General features: G+C 40.8%; 1 protein-coding gene across 1 annotated transcript; it reads left to right on the top strand.

The window, feature by feature from the left end:
• The first annotated feature begins 4,729 nt into the window (after positions 1-4,729).
• On the top strand, positions 4,730-20,473 carry DLEU7 (deleted in lymphocytic leukemia 7). Its single transcript, XM_066234017.1, has 2 exons — positions 4,730-5,197; positions 20,157-20,473. Exons 1-2 carry the CDS (start codon positions 4,730-4,732, stop codon positions 20,361-20,363), a joined length of 675 nt encoding a protein of 224 aa, XP_066090114.1. The 3' UTR covers positions 20,364-20,473.
• The last annotated feature ends 790 nt before the right edge of the window (positions 20,474-21,263 follow it).

Below are 21,263 nucleotides of genomic sequence, written 5' to 3'. Positions count from 1 at the left end.
CCGACTAACTCCTTGCTGGAGCCAGTGACCTTGGGTTCAAGCTGGTGGGCTTTTGCTCACACCAGATGAGCCCGCACTCAAGCTGGCAACCTCGGGGTCTTGAACCTGGGTCCTCTGCATCCCAGTCCGATGCTCTATCCACTGCACCACCACCTGGTCAGGCTCCTTTACTGTTCTTTATGTGCATAAATTGTACATTTACTATTGTAAAATAATCTCCTTTATTACCTTTTAATTTCAGTATAATCCAGATATGTCAATAATAATTATGTTATTAATTCTAAGATGAAATATTTTTGTTATTGTTCACATGAAGTGCTTTCTTTCATTTTCTTATTAATTGAACTTATTGTGATGACTGGTTCACAAACCCATACAGGTTTCAAGTGCACAAATCAATGAAACACCATCTGCACACCGCATCGTGCATCCCCTCCCCCTGGCAGAGTCTCTGTCTGTTCTCATTTCCCCCTCCTTTGCCCACCTCCACCAAGCCCTCATCCTCTTACCCTCTAGCCATCACCACCCTGTCGTCTGTGTCTATGTCTTATGAATATATGTTTTTTTGACTAACCCCTTCACCTTCTTTCATCTAGTCTCCCCTGATAGCTGTCAATCTGTTCCATGCCTCTGTTTCTATTTTGTTCATTAGTTTATTGTGTTCATTAGATTCCACATATAAGTGAGATCATATACTATTTGTTTTTCTCTGACTGGCTATTTCTCCAGGTCTATATATATACTAATGAAAAAGGTAAGTTTGTCTTTTTTATTTTCACAGCCAGAGAGTATTCCATTCTTTTTCATTCACTCATCTACCGATGGACACTTGGGCTGTTTACAGATCTTAGTTATTGTAAACAACACTGCAACTTAAATGTAAATTGGGAAACCATAAAAATGTTAAGAAAACGTAGACAGTAAAATCTCAGGCTTCTCTCAGCAATATTTTTGCCTGTATATTTCCTCAGGAAAGGGAAACAAAGGAAAAAAATAAAATGGGACTACATCAAACTAAAAAGTTTTTTGTACAGCAAAAGAAACCACCAACAAAATGAAAAGACAACCCACTGAGTGGGAGAACATATTTGCTATGATACATCTGATAATGGGTTAATATCCAAAATTTATAAAAAACTAATAAAACTCAACACCAGGAAGACAAACAATCAATTAAAAATGGGCAAAGGACCAAAATAGACACTTCTCCAAAGAGGACATACAGATAGCCAATGGACATATGAAAAAATGCTTAATGTCACTAATCATCAGAGAAAGGCAAATAAAAACCACAATAAGATATCACTTAACTCCTGTCAGAATGACTATAATCAATAAATCAACAAACAAGTGCTGGAAAGGACATGAAGAAAAGGGGACCTCTATGCTCTGTTGATGGGAATGGTGCAGCCATTTCACCGAGTTTCAACCCTCTCTTTTCTGTCCCACATCATGCAGGATCATGAGTGTTTCCATTAACCATATCCCACAATTGCTGAAATAGTAGGAAGATTAAGTGAATGACAAATGTATTGCTGGAAATGGTTAGAGGGCCTGAAGGTCACTGGGTCACAAGGGTCACTTCATTCATTAACATCTTGCCTATCCTATTAGATTTGTTACACAGTTTGCTTCCACTGTGACTTTCTGTGGCAAGAAGCAGGAAACTCAACCCAAAGTGGCTTGAGCAGAAAGAGGTTTCGGTGGCTTGCATAAATGGACAGCTCAGAGGTGCGGACATCTTCCTGTGTAGCTAAATGTGGGGCTTAGATGATGTTATAAGGCCACCGATTTCTCTCTATAAACCTCTTGTCTTTTTTCTCTTTAGTGTTGGCTCTTCACAGGCAGGCTCTCCTTTGGACTCACAAGATGGTGGCTGTAGAAGCTGCAGAACTTCGATCTTCTCAGTTTTTCATCCTTAAGAGTCTCCGCAGACATACATCTGATGGCAGAGGAGCTAGCCCCTTAAAAGTAGGTCTCCAGTATATCTGGAAAAAGGAGCTCTCCTGGAGATGAACAACCCAGAGTCATCCCACTTTAGGACGTGTGATCTGAGACAAGAAGATATTCTTACTACTTAAACTATTTTATATTAAGTTTTATTGTTAAAAGGGAAATCACCTTTTTTTTTGCTCTTTCATCTTTTAGCCTATCTTTTCTTGTAGTTTTGGTGTTTTCTCTTATTTGGTGCACTCGGCTGAAGACATCCTAAATGATAGTGACTCTAACTGGGTCATGTGTCCGTCCCTGACCATTCCCAATGGGAATATGATGTGTAATGGCCTCAGCCTCGATACCCCAGTCCACCTGGGCAGTGGGATGGGTTCATCCTACCTGACTACAGGGGCTGAGAATGGAGAAAGGGGAGGAGTAGCCACTGGAACATGAGGACATGGTTCCTACAACATAGTGGAATAGATACTGTGAAGCAAAAGTATTATGTTTCTAGTACTTCATCCTTTGAAATGTGCTTTTTATTACACAGTGGCTTGAAATCATCAGTATAATAAAAAAGGGAGTTGTAATTTGTTACTTGGCCTGGTAGCTCAGAATATATAACTTTGGAGGTGTTTTAAATCAAAGTAGATCTGCTGTGCTATTGAATCATCTCAATAGCCTATGAGTACGTGTCCTCAGTTAGGGCCTCATATTTCCAGTTTTGGAACAGCAGCCATATCAAAGTAATGACAGAGGGAAGTGTGACCCATGGCCAAGACAGACAAAGCCGAGTCGCTGGATAATCGAGTGTTCTCTAAAGGATCCTGAAAAACCGAGGCCGCTATTTAAGCTGCATGCATCATCCCAAAGGCCCCATGTATTTTCTGGCCCCCTTCTCTCGCACCCCCTGAAGTTCAGTTGTTCTCATGGTTCTCAGAGTCAGCCTGTTATGTAGAACAGTGGAGCCTCAGGTCAGGCTGTGTCTTTTGATTTCAATTCTGCTGTTGGCTGGAATTCCACCTGTCAAGAAGGTTTGCAGTCAGCCATTCAACAGTAGAAGAGTTAGTACGTGAAACTGGATTTCCTGCATATCTGGAAACAGGAGCACCCCTGGAGATCCAACGGGCTCTGTGAAAATCAGGGTTAGTTTTTGCTATTCCCGGTTAGTTTTTGCTGACGGTTTAGTTGTTTTGTATTTCAACATTTGGGGATAAAACACACACTCATGTGTATGCACACATACAGAAGACTTTACTTTTTATTTTGAATTTAAGTAACTTCATGGCAAGAGAATCTAACCAACATTAAACTATTTACTTCTCTTCAAATAATTTCCTCTTTGTCAATGCACAGACATGCATTTTTACTTACTTAAAATTAGTGCGAACATACTCGTTGTTAAAGAAGGGTTTTCTTTATCTTGGCATTCTGGTTTGTTTTCACAGGCGAAGAAAACACTGAGAACAAGAAGGAATCATCACTGGGGAATTGGGAGGATTATGTGGGGTCATCCTATCCCAGAGTTAAAAGTAGCCTTAAAGAACCCTGAACCATCCTGTATGTACCTCCCATAACCGCCTTTCTAGACTAGTAATCACTGGAGCAGCTCTCCCATGCAAACAAGCGCCTCTCCACGTCTCACTCCACAGCGCCAAGGGTGGACCCTTCCTTTTAAAGGAAGAATGGAATCCCATCCTTCGGATGTGCTGGGGTCCACTTGTCTGTCACCTGCACCCTTGCCCCCCATTTCACTGTGTTGTTAGGTTATCAGAACGGTTTCCCACGCAGGAAGGAAGTGGAAAGGATGATACTCTGAGACAGGCCTCCAAACCATTTCTCAAATGTCTTTTTTTTTTTTTAGTGTAATTACACACCAATAGTTTCCAATCTATCAAAGCATAAATTTGCCAGTCCTTTTTTCTAACTTAAGGAAGTAGCAAAGTTAGGTTTAATTAAAACCGGCAACTATTTGTACAGCTGCCCCTGGATTCATGGCTCCTAAAAGGATTTAGCTTCAAACTCTGCTCCCTTGGGCGCTTCACACAAAACCAGTTATGCTCCTCATCAGGGCAGCGTCTGGCCCAGCTCCCTGAGTCACTTCGGGCACAGGTCTCGAGGTCTGCGACCTGATGTGATTTCCGCGGTCAGGCTCTCTGGGCACATGTGGCAGGGGGCAACGCAGAGAACTGCAGAACTTCCAGGGACACAAGTCCCCTTCTTTTGTTTAGGGGTTAGAGACCATAAGGATACTCCAAGTTCCTAAAAAGTCCCTTAAGGCTGAGAAAGGGAGGGAGGAGGAGCAGACACAATCTTCTTTCCTGAGCGTTTCTCTGTTACTTCACACTCCAGGGAGGGTCGTTTATGCTCACCCCAACTCCAGCCCCTTGGGCGTGAATGGTCACTGGCAGGCATCTTTCAGAGGAGATGGGGGCAGGGTAATGCTACAGACAGATGCGTCTACACAGAGCAGCACATTTTTCCAGCAAAACCCTGGAGAGGAGGAAGAACCAAGGCTAAACTTTTGGCTGGTTTTCAAGTGCACGAGGGGCAGTACTTCAAGCAGCCTTGGGTCTGAACAAGGTGATTCAGACTTTAAGCGAATTCACTGGCCAGGGCAGGTCACCGACTGCGGGCCAGGGGCGGGGCCGGCCTCACACATCGAGAAGCAGGGAGGCTCAGGAGTCTTGGGTTAGGAAATGTGACCCTGGCGACCCCAAGCACACCCCGCCCCCGCCTCCTCAGCTCGCTGCTCCACCTGCGCGCGGAGGGCGCAGAGCCGGCTGCGGAGGCGATGGCCAGTTCCGCGCCCTTAGTGGCCTCCATTAGCCACCAAATGGTGGCTTTGCAGACCCTGCAACTGCTGCAGAAGGAGTGGGGTTGGGGGGACGGTCCGGGCGCCCCTGGGAGTTCGCGTAACCCCGACCGCGTGGCAGTCGCCCCATCACATCGCTCAGGACCGCAGCGGGCCCAGGCGGGGCTGGGACCCGGGCTGGGGTGGGAGGAGGAGGGTAGTGGGGGCAGAGGGTTTAGGAATAAGGGGTCCCGGGTCAGCTCCCCCGAGGTGGAGGCCATGCGGGGCGCTGAGGGGGGCGCGGAGCTGCTGCCCTTCTCCCAAGACCGCAGACCCTGCACCCTGGCCCAGATGGCGATGCGCAGCGCACTGGCCCGCGTGGTGGACTCGACCTCAGAGCTGGTCAGCGTGGAGCTGACGCTGCTGGGCCCCCTGCAGCAGGGTCGGGCCTTCCCCATCCACCTGAAGGTGAGTCTGGCCTCCAGCATTACCCTCGGGTGCAGGGTCCCCCTGCAGGCCAGGGTTGCGGGCCCGGGTGGAGAAGGGGTGCGGTCACAAGATCCGAAGCTGGGCTGCCCACTGCGATTCAGCCCTAGGGAGAGTGAAGGGGCTGGGGACATGCCTTGGACTCCGCACTTGGGGCAGGGGACTCCGGGGTGGGGTAGAGGTTGCCCACCTGGGGCGGGCTAACTATGGGACAGAGAAGCCTTTGCTTCTGGAATTCCTTCCTTAACTCCTGCTCCTGCTGAAAGCCTTTTCCGCAGGTGCAGTTTCTAGGAATGCAGGACAGCTCCTCCTACTCCCCCTTCCCAATTCATAACCTTTCTTCCAGAGCCTTAAATACCAGTATTAAGTCCCCACTGCTCTTTGTATGACAAAAATCACTTACAGTAATTTAAAGTTCTTTCAAATTTATGAATCACAGTTATTTTTGTATAAATACAGTTCCCCACAGAGCTTAGGGACCTTACAGAGTTCATCTAAATTCTCATAAAGTAGGGTGAGAGCCGGCTGGGTCTCTGGTGTTGAAATGTGAATACCATTGCTAACCTCCTGCTAAGTCAGGCAGTTCATTTTTTTTTCTTTAAAATTTTATTTATTGATTTTACAGAGAGGGGGGGGGCAAGATGTATCAACTCATAGTTGCTTCACTTTACTTGTTCATTGCTTGCTTGTTGCTTTTCCTATGTGCTTTGACACGCGGGATTTCCAACCGAGGACCCCAGCATTGCAGGTCACCGCTCTACTCATTGTGCCACCGCAGGTCAGGCAGGCAGCTCATATTTGTAGGGTGCATTTTTCTCTAAAGGTACCCACTGTGTTAACCAAGTTAGCCAGAAAACAGACAGCTGCCTCCCAGGCTGAGAGGAATCAAGAACATCTGGGGGTCTGGGTTTAAGTCTTGGTCTTAGTCTTGGTTTTGCCATTAATTAACCCTGACTGGTTTAAGGTCATAATCTCTCAGAGGCCTTCTGGCTTTCCAGTTTTGACCTGGGACACTGCTTCATTCATTCGCCTTGAGAGTCTAGCAGAAGGAAATGAGGAGGAGTGATGAAGAAAGCCTAGAGCACTTCTCAAGAATTGCTATTCTTGCTTTATAAGCCAAAGTTGAAAAAAATTGCTATGTATTCGATTGCATATACACTATAAAAGACTGATTTAAAAACCAAACACATGTCATACATACAAATATGCAGTGTTACTCTACCCCAGAGTTTCTAAACCTCTGCATTACTGACATTTTGTGTTGGACAGTTGTTGTAGAGGGGTTGTCCTGAGCATTATGGGATGTTTAGCAACATCCCTGGCCTCAACCCACTAGACACCAGCATATATCTCCTACCCCCAAAGTTGATAAAACCAAATATTGCCAAATATGTGCATAGGATAGGGAAACTAGAATGCCTCCAGATGCGAAGCACTGCTCCACTCGTTTCAGAAATTTAAAAAATAACCATGTTTCACCAATGCTCTTGGATGTAAAATGCACTTCTATTATACTTCCAAGAAATAATAAAAAAAATTCTGTCAATTATATTATGATAGACCTTCAACTGTAAGATAAAGTCTCACATCAGAGATTTTTTGTTTGTTTGTTTTCTTTTTTTTTTATTTCTCTGAAGTTGGAAACTGGGGAGGCAGTCAGACAGACTCCCGCATGCGCCCGACCGGGATCCACCTGGCATGCCCACCAGGGGGCGATGCTCTGCCCATCTTGGGGCATCGCTCTGCCACAATCAGAGCCATTCTAGCTCCTGAGGCAGAGGCCACAGAGCCATCCTCAGCGCCTGGGCAAACGCTGCTCCAATGGAGCCTTGGCTGTAGGAGGGGAAGAGAGAAACAGAGAGGAAGGAGAGGGGGAGGGGTGGAGAAGCAGATGGGCGCTTCTCCTATGTGCCCTGGCCGGAAATCGAACCCGGGACTCATGCACGCCAGGCCGACGCTCTACCACTGAGCCAACCGGCCAGGGCCAGAGATTTTTGAAATATGAAAAAATATGCATCTTAGAATTGATGAAATAGGAGGTGTTATATGATATTAGGAGCCTATACAGGATTGAGTTGCTAGCATATTTGTTTTCTGGTGAGGGCTCTCTGCCTGGCTTGTAGATAGCCATCTTCTCACTGTGTCCTCATATGTTCTTTCCTCTGTGCCTGTGGAGAAGGTGAGATCTCGATGTCTCTTCCACTTCTTATAGGGACACCAATCCTATTGAATCTGGCCCCCACTCTCTGACATCATTTAACATTATCTCTCTAAAGGCCCTATCTCAAAATACAGTCACAAGGGGGTTAGATTTCCAACATATGCATGGGGGGGCAGGGGCACAATTGAGTCCATAACACTGGGTGATTTGTGTATATCCTTCCATGATGCCCGCTTCACATAGTGACAAAAAGTATCAGGTAAATGTAGGAAATCCTTGTCAAACTAGTAATACTAGCAAGAATGCTTTAGATACCTGCCATCCAAAGGGAGCATAGAAATGTGTGGGACACCAGAAGGAAGCCAAGCTAGGATTTTAAAAACTATCAAAATGACCAACTCAAATAGATACTATTAACCAGCCAATTATGAAGTCACTGATTGAGCTTTGTCTGCTTTCCTTTGAGAATTAAAATATTTATACTTGCCAATTTTCTGCTCTAAAGCATGTTTTATGGAAACTATGGCCAATAATATTTGCCAATTTTCTGTTCTAAAGCAAGTTTCATGGAAACTATGGCCAATCCAAGCTTTCAGTGGCAGAAGAACTTTCCTGACATTGCAGATTTAACTTGCTTGTGAGGTCGCCCGTTTTAATTAGCTAATTCTGGTACCAATCATTCCATCCTGTTCAGTAGTCCTCACTGTTTTTGTTTGTTTGTTTTTATTCTACAAAGCAAGAGCAGTGGTTTGAAAACTTGCCTTTGGTTGCACAGTCATTGTAATGCTTTTTGCAAAATGCAAGTCACTCAGAGAAGACATTGACGATGAGTGCTTTTCTCCACTCACTGAAGCCAGTTTCTGCAAAATTTGAAATTGTGTCTTCAAATATTGTTCACACACTACTGAAGAAAAAACCCCGCTCATATTCATATGATTAATAGCCAAAGCAAAGGGAGTTATATTGACTTGAGACAAAATTGGGCTTATATATTAGAAAAAGGCTCAGTGACTGCTCTGGAAATAGCTTAATTATAGTTTGTAATTCCTTGAATGATATGAGAACCAGGACATATAAGCTTTCTGAAATGAAAATTTTGCAAAAGATATTACAGAAAGTCCCTAAAACAAAACTACTTATGTTTGACATCTTGGTGGAAATGCTGCCTATGCCTTGTAAACATATCTGAATCAAGTGCTTGTATCCATCACAAAGTGCTTTTCACGGACTTTTCTAATGAAAATGGTGACGTACCCAAAGCAAATGCATAAGGACCCTTAGTTATTGTACTTGTGAGTGTGGATGCTGGGTAGAGCACAAGTAAAAAATGTTTAATTTCCTGTGGAGATAGACGTTTTATGGTGAATAGCAGATACTTTGTTTCTTCATTGGGTGTTTTATTAATGTGCAGTTGCATATCTATTTGAGACTGATCTGGGTTTCAGGTAACGTGACTGCACTGGGCCCTGTGAATTTGTAGTTCAAAGCCAGATGTTGATGAACCAAGTGAAGTTGGGCCAATGTGAAGCATACTGTTCCTGATAGTATGATTTTTCACAATATCCTTCTAAATAGAGAAACAACATTCTCATTGTATGTATACATCCAGTGTGTGAGGGTTTCGGGGGGAGGATTTGTGTTCCTTTGTAGAGCCCAGCGTTGTGTGGCTTTAGTGCAGAATGTTCTGCTGGCCATACTGAAGCTCATTAAGGCTGGGGAAAGCTCTGTTCTTTCTGCTCTCTGCAGAGGACTTTAGAGAGAGTGAAGGGGCAAACGTGAGAAGAAACAAGTTTGTGGAAGCCATTGTAAGAGAATGTAGCTCAAGGCATGACTATTTTTGAAAAGAACCAACTTATTTTAAAGCCAGTGGTTTATGAACTGATTTATAGTTCGTGTAGATCTAGGAGTGATTTTGAAGGTGATGTAATAGGAAACAACAACTTTCCTTGTGGATTGTTTAAAAGTTGTCTGCATTTTGGAGCCTATAAAGTCATATTATATTTTGAATTTATTATCCATCGGTATTTGTTGTTCAGAAAACCAGCTTTGAAACTGACTTCTGCTGCCAGATTCATTTTGCCTTCAAGCCTTCAGTTTGATGGGAGTGTTTATTTTCAGTAGGAATCTAAAAAAAGCCTAACTTTTATTCCTCTTTTTGACTTTGCAGGTGCATTTTCAGTTGCTCAAGGATTCCAGATGTGTGTATTCCTAATCAACACAACGCATAATCTAAAAGAGGACAAGTGTGCTGGTTTTTCTAAGAGACCTCCCTTTTACTAGGTGGGAGAGAAGAGGGCAGAGGAAGGGAGAGCTAGGTCTTTGATTAGCTAGGAGTTGGCTTTACATGGGGTGCAGAAGGTTTCATGCCTTGAATGTTTTCCAGATGGCCAACCCCTCTCAATTATGTTACAGGAAAGAGGGATGGACCAACAGGCCAATATTCAATTTAGATGTGACCAAAGCTAACCTGAGCTTTGTAACACGCGCAGCACTCAGTTAACCTAAAAAACAAAACAAATAAAAAAACAAAATAAGACAACAGTATGAATATGGCCAAAAAAGAAACCTGTAACAACTCAGTGTAAACATTTTTGTTCCATTCCCTAAACTACTTTGGTGCCTCCCCTGCTTGTTCCCATGGTGTCCCTGTTCAGCCTACTGGGGCATCTACACCTGCCTTTCCTGCTTGCCAGTCTGTCTCCCACACTGGACGGTGAGCTCTGCTCTCTGAGTCACTGGGGCACCTGGCCTACTTTCTGATTTGGCTCAGGTCTTTGAAGAACATGAGTTTTGAAAGAGAGGTTGATTCCAGCCCTGTCAGTCATTTGCTGAGTGATTTAGGTATATCATTTAAAGTTACCAAGCTGCAATTCTTTTCACATCTCGTTCATGGGCTCTTGAGAGCATTGGGGGAGACAAGGTGCATAAGGCGCCTTTGAAGCCTGGTGCCTTCTAGGAGCTCAGGCTCTTGCATCAGACCAGTGTTCTCAAGTGCTGGTTTGCTGTGTTACTCTCATGCTCAGAAGTCTCCAGGGAATTTACTCACGGCTTTTCACACTAGCTTATATCCTGGTTCACAACACCAAGCTCTGTTCTTTTCAGGCTGGTTTCCTCCTAGTCCCAGCCCCTAGTTGACATCAGGCCTTTGCTTGTCATTTTAATTGCAGGGACCATCTCTTTTCCCTGTGAGTCAAATACTGCTTTCCCAACACTACCCGTCTTGTAGTCTCTGCAATTCTCCCTACCTACCATTTCTCTGATGCCTCATCCAAACCTCCATGCCTTTCTGCAAAGGTTGCCAATACCATGATGACCTCAACTGCATTTAAAAAACTTTTTTGTTATGTTAAAAAATATATAACATAAAATTTACCATTTTAAGTATATAGTTCACTAGTGTCAAGTATATTAGCATTGTTGTATAACCAATCTCTACAACTTTTTCATCTTGCAAATCTGAAACTCTATACCCATTAAACAATAACTCCCCATTTTCTCCTCCACACAGTCCCTGGCAGCCATCTTTCCACTTTCTGTTTCTATGTATTTGACTACTCCAGATACCACATGTAAGTGGAATCGTATAGTATTTGTCTTTTTTTTAAAGAAAGAGAGAGACAGACAGACAGATAGGAAGGGAGAGAGATGAGAAGTATCAACTCGTAGTTGTGGCACTTTAGTTATTCACTGATTGCTTCTCATACATGAGTTGACTGGGAGGCTCCAGCTAAGTCAGTAACCCATTGCTCAAGCCAATGATCTTGGACCTAAGCCAGCAACCTTGGGCCTCAAGCCAGAGACCTTTGGGCTCAAACCAGCGACCATGGGGTCAAGTCTATGATCCCATGCTCAAGCTGGAAACCCTGTACTCAAGCTGGTGAGACTGCACTCAAGCCAGAGACCTCTAGGTTTCAAACCTGGGTCCCAGGTCTATTCTCTGAACCACCACCTGGCTAGGTAGTGTTTGTCTTTTTTGTGTGTGGTTTCATTTAACATAAATCCTCAAGCTTCATCCATGTTTAGTATATGTCAGAATGGCTTTTTTAAAAGCTGAATAGTATTCTACTGTCGCTGTATCCTAAATTGTTTATCCATTCATCTGATAATGGACACTTGACTTGCTTCCACCTCTTGGCTATTGGAGTAGTGCCGCTGTGAACAGGGTTTGCAAATATCTCTTAGATATCCTGCTTTTAGTCCTTTTGGATATATATGCAGAAGTGGGATTGTTGGACCATATGTTAACCTCAGTTTTACTTTTATTGTTGGCTGCATGTTGTTTATTTTCTACTTGGTTTAAGGCACACAGTTATGGGGTGTCAGGAAGGCTCATGTTTGGTTTGAGTAGGAAAGAACAAGGCTCTCTCAACTTCCTTTTGGGTGTTTTGCTGTTTTGATACAAAAGAGCCCAACTGCGTCTGTTTGCTGCAGCCTACCTCGTCTATGGGGTGGGTGAAAGGGGGAGAAGAGGTGGAGGAGGGCTAACCCCATACTGCCTTCTAGAGTGGCTGCATGGTCCTACAGTCTTACCAGCAGCATACAAAGGTTCCATTTTTTTCACATGCTCACCAAAATTTATTTTGTTTTTTGTTTGTCTTGGGTTGTTGTTTTTTTTTACAGTAGCCAGCCTAATGGATATGAGGTGAGCCCAATCATTCATTTTAGCCATAATCTTATACTGCGTGACATCTCTACCAAACAGTTTGAATAGTTTCATATCACCAATTAGATTCCAAGTTTCTGTGGACATTTTTTTTTTAATTTTTATTTTATTTATTCATTTTAGAGAGGAGAGAGAGAGAGGAGAGAGAGAGAGAGAAGGGGGGAGGAGCTGGAAGCATCAACTCCCATATGTGTCTTGACCAGGCAAGCCCAGGGTTTCGAACCGGCAACCTCAGCATTTCCAGGTCAACGCTTTATCCACTGTGCCACCACAGGTCAGGCCTCTGTGGACATTTTTTATTTTTGCTTTTCTCCTCTTCCACTCTGCTCCTTACTGACCTCCCATCTAACACAGCACTTTACTCATCACCTTAAGCTGATAGAGTGCTTTATAAATACATACAACAAGTTTGCATACCCACGAGCTCATTTGATGTTCACATTTCTCCATGCGGTAGCTATTATTGCTTCCATTTTACGGATGAGTAAACTGAATATTCCCTAGATAAAACATCTTGTCCACAGATAACCCATCAAAGGAGAAGAACCAGGGCTCTGATGGCAAGTTCAGTGCTCGAGAAGGAATGAGCTCTGCATTTCAGGGACCTTTGTAGTGACCTGGGGACTGCATGTCTGACCTAACATTTATAAAGTCCCTTTTGCCATGTAGGGTAACATGCTCCCAGATTCTGGGAATTAGGACATGGACACCGTTAGCAAACCATTAGTCTGCCTGCCACAGGAATATTTCAGCAAAAAATTTGGAAGAAATGTTCTAAAACCTAGAGCCATGGATTGCTTCCCAAGCACATGAGTTTCTCCATTGTGGCCAAGAAAATGTTGTACAACCATGCATCAACTATGCTGTAGAAAGGATTTACACATCAGAAGGAGCTTTGTGTGAGCCTACTGCCGTGCTTAGATTGAGTCTAGAAATGTCTGTTTCCATATAGGGTTGCTTTTTGTTTTGTTTTGTTTTTTCTCATAGCCCTCATCACATTTCAGTGGACATTTTGATATACACTCTGTCTCATTCCGCTTACGAGGTTATAAACTCTTTAGAGACCAGGTACCATATCTTACTGCCTTTGTTTTTTATTTTTCAATTACAGTTGACATTTAATATTATTTTATATTAGTCCCAGGTACAGCATAGTGGTTAGACTTTTGCACACCTTATGAAGTGATGCCCCCTGTCAGCCTAGTACCCACCTGGCACAATACATAATCATTACAGTATTATTGACCCCACTTCCTATGTTGCACTTTACATCGTGACTTTTTTGTAACTACTAATCTGTACTTCTTAATCCCTTCACCTTTTCCACTCATCCCCTCAACCCTCCTCCCACTAGCGACCATCAGTTTGTTTTCTGAGTTTTTTTCTGTTTGTTTGTTCACTTATTTTATTCTTTAGATTCCACATATAAGTGAAATCATATGGTATTTTTCTTTCTCTTTCTGACTTATTTCACTTAGCATAATATCCTCTAGGTCCATCTATGTTGTTACAAATGGTAAAATTTCATTTTTTTATGGCCAAGAAATATTCCATTATATGATATACACGTACAACATCTTCTTTATTAAATAGTCTATTAATGGGCAGTTAGATTGCTTCTATATCTTATCCACTGTAAATAATGCTGCAATGAACATAGGGATCCATATATTGTGTTGATTTAGTGTTTTTATCTCACACCTGTCAGAATAACTATCATCAATAAATCAACAAACAGCAAGTGTTGGTAAGGATGTGGAGAAAAGGGAATCCTTGTGCACTGTTGTTGGGAGTCAGATTGGTGCTGTGGAAAACAGTAGGGAGGTTCCTTAACCCTTTGAGTAGTGAGTTTTTTCATGCTCACTGACCCCCAGGAGTGAGTTTTTTTCAAAAAAGAAAATAGGTACAGTTACAGTTTTATTAACCTAAAATCATGTTTGTTTGATAACCAATTTATGGAAACAAAAAGAACATACATTTGCTTTTTTAAATGTTTGCCTTACACATTTTTAAAATAAAAATTTTTGTACAGTCATATTCTGGATGGTCTGGAGGCATGAGGACATACATGAATGTCCGTGCTACTCAAAGGGTTAAAAAATTAAAAATAAAACTGCCTTATGCCCAGCAATTCTAATTCTGGGTATTTATCTGAAGAAATCCATATCTTACTGGCTTTATCCAGTGTAGTCAATCAGATAGTGAAGACTTGATACATGTTTGAAATAAAATTAACTGATTTTTTAACTGTATCAAACAAGCTGAGGTCTTTATCCCAGTATATTAGTTGAATCACCATCTAACTTTAAAACGTCAATGCTGGCCATCAATTTGGACCACTCTAACAATCAATACATTTCATATCCAGACTCTGAAATTACACAAAATTTTAAAAGTTCCAAAACTGCTTTTAGATTGCTCAGTTGTAGTGTTCTAATTCTGGCAAAATGCTCAAATCCCTAGGAAGGATATTACATCATTTCTGGAAGCATCTGGGACTTGCTAAATAAAAGCTGCTGGGAGGATATGCTCTGTCATTGAATGGACAGCACATAAGTGAAATCATCATCACTATTGATCATGTGAATTTCTATTGAAAACCCATAAGCCATTTACTATACTGTTGCTTCAACCCTGTGTCTTGTGGCCCCGCATTACACAGCAGAATCAGTAAAATTTGGTTGGAAGGTCATCATGATTGGATCCATAGTTGGCCTTCAGACCTTCCAGAAAGGAAGGGAAGCAATCACTTGCTTTATTTTTCCCTTCACTGGCTTAAGAGTCCCATGGAAAGCTATGCTTATTAATTTGTTTTCTTTGACTGTTAATATATTTGAGAAAGGATTAAAAGAAAACACTGTACTAAAATAGTAAAATAAAGAGACTTTGCAAAGCTTGCCAGAGATTTGAAGTTTACCCGGGGCCTCAGGGACCAGTACAGCCCAGCAGTGGAATTTTATTATATGTATAAGTTCTCCAAAGGATGCCTTCTTTGATTCTTTACAGTAAATGTGAAATTGACTTCAGATTTTAGGCCCACAAATATATTTTTAAGGGCATTTTAATCTTCTCCAAGTGATGAATGCTTTTGCAGAATGGCTAATAAGCACATGTCCGCACATATCTTTGGGTTCTTTCTATTCTGAATTTCCCTTTGCATGTTGTCTTTGATCCTTCCACTTTGTACTTAGAATTGGATTACTTCTATAAAGCCAGTGGACAATTTCCCTTGATGTGGATCTGTGGGAAGTAGTCCAGAGTCATTTTTCCTCTGCTTTTCCATTTCCAAGCAACATGCTTCAGCAATATAGGTTTCCCCATGAACTGTGGGACATACTATCTAAGTAGCCCCTTGATACCTTCTTAGCAAAAACAAGCAACATACAAAGCCAGGGAAGCAAGAATGCTTTAAAGAGAAAAACCCCAGGAGGTACCTCGTTACTCCTTTAGTAAAGGGGCTGCAACATGTTTAGCTTTCCATCCCAGCACCTAGCTCACACTTGGCTCCTCCTGCCAATTGTTTGCTGAATTGAAAAAAAAAAAAAATAGATGTGTGTTTTGTTCCTTTTTTTTTTTTTTTTTTTTTTGTATTTTTCCGAAGCTAGAAACGGGGAGAGACAGACAGACTCCTGCATGCGCCCCACCGGGATCCACCCGGCACGCCCACCAGGGGGGGGCGCTCTGCCCCACCGGGGGGGTTGCTCTGCCCCTCCGGGGGGTCGCTCTGCCACAACCTGAGCCACTCTAGCGCCTGGGGCAGAGGCCAAGGAGCCATCCCCAGCACCCGGGCCATCTTTGCTCCAATGGAGCCGCTGCGGGAGGGGAAGAGAGAGACAGAGAGGAAGGAGAGGGGGAGGGGTGGAGAAGCAGATGGGCGCTTCTCCTGTGTGCCCTGGCCGGGAATCGAACCCGGGACTTCTGCACGCCAGGCCGACGCTCTACCACTGAGCCAATCGGCCAGGGCCTGTTTTGTTACTTGAAAGATGTTCTCTAATAAACATTGCCAGAAACCCAGGTTCTTCTCACCCCAGTGGCAGGTTTTTTTTTTTATTAGAAACAAGAATACCTTTTTGTTTTCCAATACAGAATAAGAAGAAAACTAGTTCCTCACAAAAATGTTGGTTTTTTTCCTTTTATTTTATTTTGAATTATTTATTTTTATTTTCCTAAATTATTGAGTTGAAGTCTTAGCTCATGGTTTTTCAGTGATCATCCTCTAGTTAGGTAAGCATTTCAGTCTATGCATTTCTCCCTGGGGCTGCATCCCACAAATTTTGTGATACAGTATTTTCATAATTGTTTAGTATATTTTGAAATTACAGTTGTTTTTTTTTCCACAAGTAGGCTTTTAGGTCATACATGTTTTAGAAAGGTTATCTATGTTATTGATTTCTCATTTATTTGCATTGTGACTTGTATTATACAGACTTTTTGATATTCATTGAGATTTATGACATATTATAATATAGTCAGTGTTCATAAATATTTCATATATCTTTGAGCGTTATGTATATTTGCTTATCTCCATTAGACCAATGTTGTGATTAGTGTTTCAATGTTTTCTCTCCAGGCTGATTGTTTCATTGTTTGATCTGTCAGTTTCTGAGAAAGCTGAGCTAAAATGTCTTTATGTTTATGGACTGGATGTAAATTGAGGTTATCATATTAGGCACACAAGTACATAATTGTTATATATTTTGAGGGGGAATAATCTCTTGTATTAATTGGGGTTTATTTCATACCTAATAATGATTTTTCTGACTTTATTTTGGCTTTTCTTTGCTTGGAATATATGTTAGTATTCATTTACTTTCAATTTTCAGGTATTTTTAGTTTTCAATGTGTTGCTATATATATATATATATATATATTTATGGCCAGCAAAGTGGGCTTATTTGGGAATAGCAAAAAAATTGCAATCCAGGACAAGTAAGTTATGGTGAAACACAGGCAAGTCCAAAGAACAGAGGAGAGAGTTGGAAAAGACTTTTGTAGAACTCAGGGTGGTAATGGCATCTCACTGGCTGGTCTGTAACCAGGAACCCAAACCTGAAGGCGAACAGCTAAAGAGGTCCAGGTGACAATTGACAGTGGTAGAGGTGTTTTGCTGGGCAAAAAGAAATTCTTTTTCCCTGTTTAATATCCTCCTTTTTGGTCTGGTTGGCAATGCCTGAGAGTTCCCCCTTCAGAACTTTCCGATTTCATTTTGTTTTTTAGTTTATTTTACTTATTTTATTTTTTTACAATTCTATAACACACCATCTGTAGATTGTATTGCATATTCATCACCCCAGTCAAGTCTCCTTCTATCACCACTTATCCCCTGTTACCTTCTTCTTCCTCCCCAACCCCCGTTCAGTTTGTAATCCTTGTACTGTTGTCTGTGTCTATAATTGTTTTTTTTCTTTGCTTAATTTTTTATAGATTCTTAAATCATAGATTTTTAAAATACAATCTGGTCATCACTATATTTCAAATGTGTCTTGTTTGGTGCTTTCTATTTACCTTAGTTTATGTTTGTATATTTCATTATTTCTACCTTTTATAGATAGGATCAATAAAGTTTTAATATACCTTTCCCCCTACTAATTCTGAAATTTTATGTATTTTTTCTCTACTTTAACGATAACCTTTACATTCCTCACCTGCATACTTAACAAGTCTGAATAAAGGCAGTGCCTTAAAATATCTTTCCATCTTACAAGTTACTACTGTTCAGCATTTTAGAATCATTTTGCTTTTATAAACCCTAAGTTAGTTACTATAATTTTTTTTTATTCATTTTAGAGAGGAGAGGGAGAGACAGAGGAGAGACAGAAAGGGGGGAGGAGCTGGAAGCATCAACTCCCATCTGTGCCTTGACCAGGCAAGCCCAGGGTTTCGAACCGGCGACCTCAGCATTTCCAGGTCAACGCTTTATCCACTGCGCCACCACAGGTCAGGCAGTTACTATAATTTTTGTGTTGAACAATCAATTCTTTAGATTTATACCATAGTTTTAGTTTTCTTCATTCAGTGTTGCTTCTTGTCTCTCATTCTTTCCTTCTGCATTGAATTTCCTCTTTCTAAATTATCTTTAGGAAGATCTGATAGTAAGAGTCTATTGACAGTAACTCCTTTGGCCCTTCTAAAGAAAGATATATTTATTTTGCCCTGATAGTTTACTTAGATTTTTAAAAAATTCTAAGTTGACAGTTATTTGAAGATATTATTCTCTCTCTATTTTTTTTATCTTCAATTGTTGGGCTTAGAAGTTTGCTGTCTTGTTTCATTCCTTGAAACCTATTTGTCCCCCCCTTTACTTTTAAGAAAACTTTTGCCTTAATGGGTTTAGATTTGTACCACATTTCACTTACTCTGTACAAAGTTTGTTTTACTTCCTGAATCTAAGAACTCGTGTTTTGGATCAATTTTAGATAATCTTACCCATTATTCTCATCTCTCCTGAAAATGTATTTGTACTTCATCATTCTGTAATCCATATTGCTTAATCTCTTATTTATATTTCCTATGTCTCTAACTTTTTATTTTTTATTCCAGGCAGTTTTCTCATATTTATGGTTCCATTTACTAATCCTAGCCTCTGATGTATTTATTCAAGTGTTTAAACTGTCCATTGAGTATTTAATATGTCATGACACTTGTCATTTCTAGAAGTAGTATTTGGTTCTTTTTCAAAACTGGCTTTTTAAAACATGTTTTTGACTCCTTTAATCATTTTAAGCATAGTTCATAGTTTATATCTAAAAGTTTTAGAGTTTAATATTGTCCTGAATTCTATCTGCTGTATCATAATGAACTGTATTTTAAATTTTACATTCTGAGTTTACCTTTGACAGAGCTTTATGGGAATACCACACTGGGACATGGGTTGTGAACATGTTCCGTGGAATAGGTTTTTGCTAGCTTTTGCCTTGTGTCCATGGATATTCAGCCCAGTTCTAATTTTTAGCTGATTTCTTAGCATTAGTGTTCCTAGAACATGTATATGGTGTAGAGGGCAACTCCAAACTTAAACTTCTGTGTAGGACAGGGCCACGGGTACACATTCTTGGGGCAACTTTGCCCTCATCCCAAACCCAGTTCAAGAGACACCAGTTTTCTTTTCTTGATGGGTATTGGCAGGCAGCTAAAGTAATCTATTTTTCTTTTATTTCTAGCCCTTGGGGATTTCCATTACTTTCCTGCAAATGCAGAAAGGATGTTTGTTCTATTTTATTTAGAATTCAGTAGCAAGGGGTTTTAGAGAAATTAAGCTTGCCATGTTGCCAGAACCAGAAGTCTGTGGGAAGTCATTTCCATTTATTTAAAAATAAATTATATGATGTGGAATAATTTCAGTGTACCATGTACATTCAATGTATTTTAGAATGTAAAAAATTTGGCAATTAAAAATCTGTTTAATTACTTGCTTGTTTTAAACTAGTTGGGAACTATTCTTTCTAAATTTGCCTTGGGAATTTCTTGAGACCGTGTTCATTAATGCCTAAATCCTATATTAGAATCTTAAAGACAGTGAGTATGGATTAATAGGAACAGATGCGATTAGTGTTTGTCAAAGCTCTTTTAGGAACAAGTAACAGAAACTAAACTTCAAATAGCTTAAGTAAAAAGGAATATTTATTGACTCAGATAGACAAAAAGTCCTGGGGTTTGTTAAATACTGCTTAGTTGCCATGTTCAGAAACTGTTATAATCAGTCTCTTTTAATTTCTTGGGTCTACTTTTTTTCTGTGTTGGCATCATTGTCATTTGAATTCTCCCCTTATAATACCAACATGTTTTCCAACACTCCATTAAAGAGAGCCTCTCTTTCCCAGTCTAGCAAATATTCTGAAACTGTGGTTTATTGACCTGTGTTGGGGTAACCTGTCCATCGCTGACCAATCCAAGTGGCTGAAACGTGATGTGCTTTGATCAGCCTGGTCCCTGGAGCTGTAAAGTGGGGTCAGCTTTGGTCAAACCACACAGGCTGAGAATGGAGGAAAGTAGTTCTCTTGGGAAGAAATCAGAGTGCTGTCAACAGAAGAGATGGAAATGGAAGCTGGGTACACAAAGCATAACAAATGTCCCCATAACCTGTCTCATTGCTTGTTTATGTTTGCTGTTCCTTTCAGGATAGTGTTGAGTTCAGAAACATCTGCAGTCATTTGGCTCTACAGATTGAAGGACAGCAATTTGACAGAGATTTGAATGCTGCCCACTATTGTTTGAAGACAATTGTTAAGAAGTTGATTCAGTCACTTGCTCACCTTCCTTCTGATGCTCACATGGTAGCCTGTGCTTCCTTGAGACAGATCTTACAGAATCTCCCAGACATATGAATGTTCAAGACACTGGAATCAAAACCAGAGCTAAGCAATGCTAAGTGGTTTGGGGACATTACCTTCTTAAGACACTTGATAACATATATAGCAGCCTGACCAGTGGCATCTGTACCCTTAGAGCGTGTTGGTGAATAAATTTTAAAGCAGTACTTCACTTTTTTAAATATGTTGACATATTTGACATTTTGATTGGCTTATATTTCACTTTATGGACCTGATTGGATGCTATATGTATTTATTAATTCATATTAAGTATTCATTTTAATCACATGATACATGAATCTATATTCATATTAATTTAGGCCTGTGAGATTTAATATGGTTATTTATATTATTAAAGCTTCATGGTTCTTAAAATGATTTTGAATAAATAAGATATTTGGTAAAATTGATATGTTGTACTTACTGAGCACTTTATTTTTTGTTGTGAGACTGATCTCTAGCTGTTTTTGGACCACATGTGGCAGTAATTATGCGTTCCAACCCTGGCATTAATAACTAACTGTTGGATAGGAGAAGAGCTGCTTCTAAACCTTGTGCTCTGATACACTGACTTGTGAATTTAAAATGATAATGAGCTATGAAGTATCAAGGATATATGATATGTAAGTACTAGTACAGTATTATTAAAGTCATATGGGCACATCTAGCTCTTCTTACTATTTCTAAAAATTCCAGTTGAAGTAGGAAATTCTTGTGAAAAGAATGAGGGAGTGGGTATACTGGCAGGTTTCCCTAAATATTTAGAGTTAGGAAAAGAGAGGGTGACTTTTTTCACAATAATCTGCACATGCTTAAGAAAAACTAAGTTTCCTATTGTTTAATGATAACTATGTTAAGAACCAAAGTAAATTGAAATGTCACTTTTCCCTTAAGAGAAATGGCATCAGATTTAGA

Source organism: Saccopteryx bilineata, chromosome 6 (genome assembly GCF_036850765.1).
Source record: "Saccopteryx bilineata isolate mSacBil1 chromosome 6, mSacBil1_pri_phased_curated, whole genome shotgun sequence".
Lineage (NCBI taxonomy): Eukaryota > Metazoa > Chordata > Mammalia > Chiroptera > Emballonuridae > Saccopteryx > Saccopteryx bilineata.
Note: the sequence above shows the minus strand (reverse complement) of the source record. Positions and strands in the feature narration are given on the sequence as shown.

Coding starts and splice junctions, on each gene's coding strand:
- DLEU7 (XM_066234017.1), top strand. CDS start 4,730: ATGGCCAGTTCCGCGCCCTTAGTGGCCTCCATTAGCCACCAAATGGTG. Junction 5,198..20,156: donor CCTTCCCCATCCACCTGAAG/GTGAGTCTGGCC, acceptor TGTTCCTTTCAG/GATAGTGTTGAGTTCAGAAA.